The 5213-nt window shown below is 37.9% G+C and overlaps 1 protein-coding gene across 1 annotated transcript; it reads right to left on the bottom strand.

The window, feature by feature from the left end:
* Positions 1–2360: 2360 nt before the first annotated feature.
* LOC149415834 (uncharacterized) lies at positions 2361–2835 on the bottom strand. Its single transcript, XM_089641733.1, has 2 exons — positions 2693–2835; positions 2361–2605 (listed from the first exon to the last, which is right to left on the bottom strand). The coding sequence occupies exons 1-2, from the start codon at positions 2772–2774 to the stop codon at positions 2361–2363; spliced, it is 327 nt and encodes a 108-aa protein (XP_089497859.1). The 5' UTR covers positions 2775–2835.
* Positions 2836–5213: the final 2378 nt, after the last annotated feature.

Here is a 5213-nt window from a genome sequence, read left to right as displayed (position 1 = left end):
TCCCACCGATGTGAAGTGAGAAGTTAGAATTAGACAAGTTTTTGTTACCGATTTCTAACGATTTAATTTCGGAATACCTGTTGATTTTTGTTTTACTTAGGTATATTACGATATGCTTCCCACATACGTTTTGGAGAAAAAGAATTTTCGTCAACAAAAATTTTATATTAATTTTCCTTCGTGAGTTTGTACTAAAATATTATCTGGAAACTTTTGCGCCCTTTTGTGGAGTTGGTTTCTTTTGTGAATCGATTTGACAAGGCCGGGAGAGATCCAGGGCGTGAGTTTAAACTGGCTGTTCGGTATGAGTTTGTTACTTGTATGTTTAGATATAAATGTATGAAGGATGCAGATGAATTCCTCCATCGCAATGTCATTATCAGTTTGATCAAATACTTTTTGCCAGTATTCTAAATGCAAGTACCTACTCAATTTAATTAAATTCTTATAGTTTGTTCGAGGGACGTACTTAATTTTAACAGTTGTGGGCGGTTTATCTTTAAAGCAGAGGGCTGTTGTGTAGTGGTCGGAAATTGAAGTGTGGATAGCAAAAGAGTCCGTGAAGTAAATATGTTTTACGTTGATGTGATCCAAACAAGATTGTTTCGTGTGCTGTTCATGAGTAGGTGTATTGATTGTCACTATGAATCCGTTTTCTGTGAGCATGCATGGATAGTCGTTGAATTGGGGGTGAAATTTATTTATTTATTTATTAACGGACATCATCCAAATTACAAAATAATAACACGAATAAAGTAAAATGAAAAATATAGGAGTAGACAAAGGTACATGAAAGCAAAGACATATGGTAGATATAATTTAAGAAAATAAAGTGACAAGTCGAATCAAGTCAAGAATAATGGAAATATAGTTTTAATATTAAGGTCGCCTATAATGATTTGACGTTCAAATTTATCGGAATTGCTCTGTTATCAACAGTTCCGATAATTGAAGTGAATTTAAAAAAGAATCTGTATTCAGAAAATAAGGTGATCAATATATAGCAAAAATATATAATTTTTTTTTAGAACAATTCTATGGCACCTTGTGATACTAAGATTTCTTCGCATGAATACCGTCTTTGATGTAAACAACGACCCCACTAGATTTATTTATATTATTAATTTAGTGATATTCCGTGTTAGTTTGTATTATTTTAGATGAGTAGTTTTTGTTTATCCAACACTCTGATAAAATTAAAAAATCAAATGTACGATTGAATTGATCTAGAAATAGCAGAAAATCATCAATGTTTGACATACTTCTGATGTTCTGGTGAATAATCTTAAACTATAAGACTTTCAACTGTAATTTTTTTTTAAATTGAGATTGACAATTAAATTCGTGTTGCAAGTTATATCTATGTGTCATTGTAGATATAGGGAGGTAATTGAATCATAATTATTCAGATGAAATGCTAAGCAAAGAATATTTCACTACTATACGGTTTTGATCCATTTCCAGAAACAGTGTAACATACATAATATAATAGTATTTATGAAAACAAACATGTGATAATAATCGAAGTATTCCCAGGTAAGTGAACACAGAAGTATTAGTGAATAAGTGCATGGCAGAATCGGTAGCATAATAATAATATAATGAATAGCGGAAAGTAGCATTCCTCGTGAGTATATTTGGTTCTAATGACTGGGTGAGGATAATCACAGGATATAAAAATGGCAATAATAATAACAAAGCCTTCATCTTATATTTGTTATCGGTATAAGTGTATTGTATTTGAGATAGTCATAGGGAAGCCAGCTTGTTTTCATCTGATGAAGAATTGCGCCTGAACCACTCTCTTTCCGCAAATAAATCTGTCTTTCTTTGATCCATGCAAATTGATATAAATTAAATTTAAATTTCAGTGCCGGCAACCCGGGCGTTTATTTATTATTATTTATGTACATACATGATTTTTCTCCTTACCCTCCTCACTAGACAAAGTCTGTTCTGAGGCTGGTAACTAACAATTTCTAATTACATAAAAACAAATAAGTGGTAAAAAAAGAAAAAAAAAAGAAATATACATATTATAGTAAAAATAATAATAATAAAATAAGAGGAGAATCAGAAATTAAAAACAGAGTAGAAAAAAGAAAATATATAATTTTAGATATTAAGAATATTACTTATCGAAGAATATATCGTTTCTCTTTTGTAACATGTCGAGTTTTATACCAAATCTGGTTCGTCAGAAAAGTTAATTGTTCAGAAACATAGATTGGCAACCGGGAGCCAGCGAGACCGATGTTTAACGTGTTAAGTTTTTCTTCGGTATTGGGATTATTCTTTTCGACAGATTTCACATCAGCCAGCAGTTAGTTTCTAGCCATGTTTACGTTGCGATACCAGTTTCATGACGTTATTTTCAAAGGTGCGAGGATCTGTCGATACTCACTGAAGCTGTCCCTATCCACGCAAATTCCTGATTCGTCCTCGCAGTTTCCTTCCAAGCATCGGCAACTCCGGCTGCATCGCTTGGTGTCGAGCTGCCACTGACAGTTGGGCGGCTTCACTACCGTCGAATAACAGCGCTGGTCCACGCAGTAGCCCGGGCATGCATCGTAAACTGTCAGCTCCGGGCACTCGAATTTAGGGGCTGCAATCACAATCATAATGTTAATTACTAAGAAAAAGGAGAAGAAGAAGGAGATGGACAAGTAGAGGGATATAAGTTAGTACTCACGACATTCCCTGATATCGACGCACACCCCGTCGAGCCTGTAGAAGTTGAGCTTGCAGTTGCAGGTGGGCGGAGGCGGGTTCATGGGGTCGTAGGCCGGGCAGCTGGTGGCGGCTGCAGTGCCAATCAGGTCACAGGTCTCTTAGGGACAGGGCCTAGACACAACTTTGTTGTCTGCATTCGCTGCAGACAATGCATCTGTGAATTATGGTGTGCACAATTCGGTGTACCAAAAAATGAATTACAAATATTCTGACACCAAAGTCGTTAAACCAAATTGTAATTGTCACCATCTTCACAACACTGGAAAAAACGCCATGAAAACTTTATAAAAGTGTATGCGGAATTTTCGAACAGTGCAAAACGCACGAGAGAATTACAATAATTTTTTGAAATTGAATACAGAAAAATTTTACGACATGAGCCAACTAGATGGTTAAGTTTGGGGAGAGCAGTTGACCGATTGATATTGTCGTGGCCTGCTGTATCAGCGTATTTTAAAAGTCGTGGTGAAGCAGCATGCCATAAAATAAAACGGGAATTTGTAAAAGAGTGTGGCGAAGGCGAATCCAATGACGCTAGAAGTTTATCTATAAGGATCACACGATACATACCTGCGCGTTCAACACGCTATTGTGTCCTGTTCAGGGTTGATCAAAGCAAAACCAACTCTAAGCAGAATTCTTGCCTGAACAGACTATGCAATAATTACAATAGCGTATTAACCAAGGTTGATATTTTCAGTTGCGAACTAACCAAATACAAGAGGTCCATAAAATAATATTTCTCTGATGGTTTGTGCATCATATTTATGTCTCTATTGTTTATACCTCTATTATGATTTGATTTATATCTACAACCCTCTCCATGGCTATAAATGTATTGTTTCGTAAATTTTTCGTTTTATGTAATCTTTTGGTTTGTATATTTTTTTAAATTCATATTCAAACCAATACGCAACATATTCATATTCAATATTCAATCAACCAATCGCCCGATAATCCCAACAGCACGTGGAGCTCGATTGTCTCCAACCAAACCTACCCTAAAAATTATCCTCCTAACACCAGAAATAATCTACCTATTCTCCCTGCAAGACCCGCAGTACTTATCTACCCTAAAGACGACACGGAACTTACCACTAATAATACCCTTGAAACACTGAAGACGTCCACTAACCCATCATCATTGGGAAATACAATCACGGGAGTACGAGAAATTAGGATTGGAGGTGTAGTCGTGCATCCCAGTACTGATGCCGAGGCCATTAAACTGGCCAATGCACCGACCCTAACGCCGGTCTGAAAGCGGCCGTTGCTTCCCATAAACTTCCTCGGATAGCTATCCACGGCTTACCTCAAATTGTACCCCTCGAGAACATCACCTTGGCTATACATCAACAAACTCATGAAGAAACTGGTCTACAACTAAATGATTTAAAAGATAAGTTGCAGTTCTCACATAAAGTTGGACCTCGCACTGGACGGTGTATCCACGTCTTTCGAGTTCCTCCCTCTGTTCGCCACTCCCTCATTCGCTTCTCCAAACTAGCTATGGACTGGCAGGTACATTTGAGGGCCGGCATAGTCCAGTGGTAACGCATTGGACTGCCATTCCGAAGGTCGCGGGTTCGAACCCGGCGTGCGCAAATAAATTTTATTTGATTAATTTGTGTTATTTCACAATTAATTAATTAAAATAATATATAGTATATTTGCGGCACGTTCCAGAGTGGAAGATACTAGCAGTATCCCCCTGGTGTAAGACCACCATTCAGAATTGAAACGTTGCTCCAAATGGCTTTAGCCGTGTTTAGTGACTAGATCTGAATAGCCAGGTACTTCCCCACCTTCCTCTTTCCCTTCCCCACTTACCTTCAGCCTCACAACACCCCCAATTGGGGATGCCATAGTCTCACTGGCTCCAGATGGGAGCAGTTGGGACTCTTGTGAGGTATTCACTATAAAAAAATAAAATAAAAAAAAATGTGTAAGGGACTGGATCGACAATCTTAAATGTGGACATTGCCAACTCTATGGACATACTGCGACAAAGTGTAGCGCAGACACGCCAACCTGTTCCCACTGTGGAAAACCTGGACACAATCGTGATACTTGCCCGACGCCCGACAAGCCACCATCATGCGCCACCTGCAAGTTCTTCAGGAAACCGGCCACACACAACACTGGCTCCCCTGATTGTCCAGCCCGCCAAGCCGCTGAGAGACGGGAACTATCTCGTGTAAATTTTTTAGGCTGACCGGAATAGTCATCCCAGTAATACAATTTTTTATTCCTATTATCAAAATATTCGCGGTCTCAATACTAAACTAAATGCCTTCAGATGTTCCGTAAACATAAGTCCTTATGATTTCTTATTTTTCACTGAAACATGGTTATCAGACAATATTGCTTCAACCGAACTTGGACTGCATAGTTATAATATTTTTCGCTGTGACGGCTCTTCTTCTTCAAACAAGTCTAGAGGTGGCGGGGTCATGATATGTGTTAAAAAAAAACTCTTG

The sequence above is a fragment of the Hesperophylax consimilis genome, chromosome 17 (assembly GCF_061612785.1).
Source record: "Hesperophylax consimilis isolate HC1 chromosome 17, BYU_Hcon_1.0, whole genome shotgun sequence".
Lineage (NCBI taxonomy): Eukaryota > Metazoa > Arthropoda > Insecta > Trichoptera > Limnephilidae > Hesperophylax > Hesperophylax consimilis.
Note: the sequence above shows the minus strand (reverse complement) of the source record. Positions and strands in the feature narration are given on the sequence as shown.

Coding starts and splice junctions, on each gene's coding strand:
- LOC149415834 (XM_089641733.1), bottom strand. CDS start 2,774: ATGAACCCGCCTCCGCCCACCTGCAACTGCAAGCTCAACTTCTACAGG. Junction 2,606..2,692: donor CGTCGATATCAGGGAATGTC/GTGAGTACTAAC, acceptor TTGTGATTGCAG/CCCCTAAATTCGAGTGCCCG.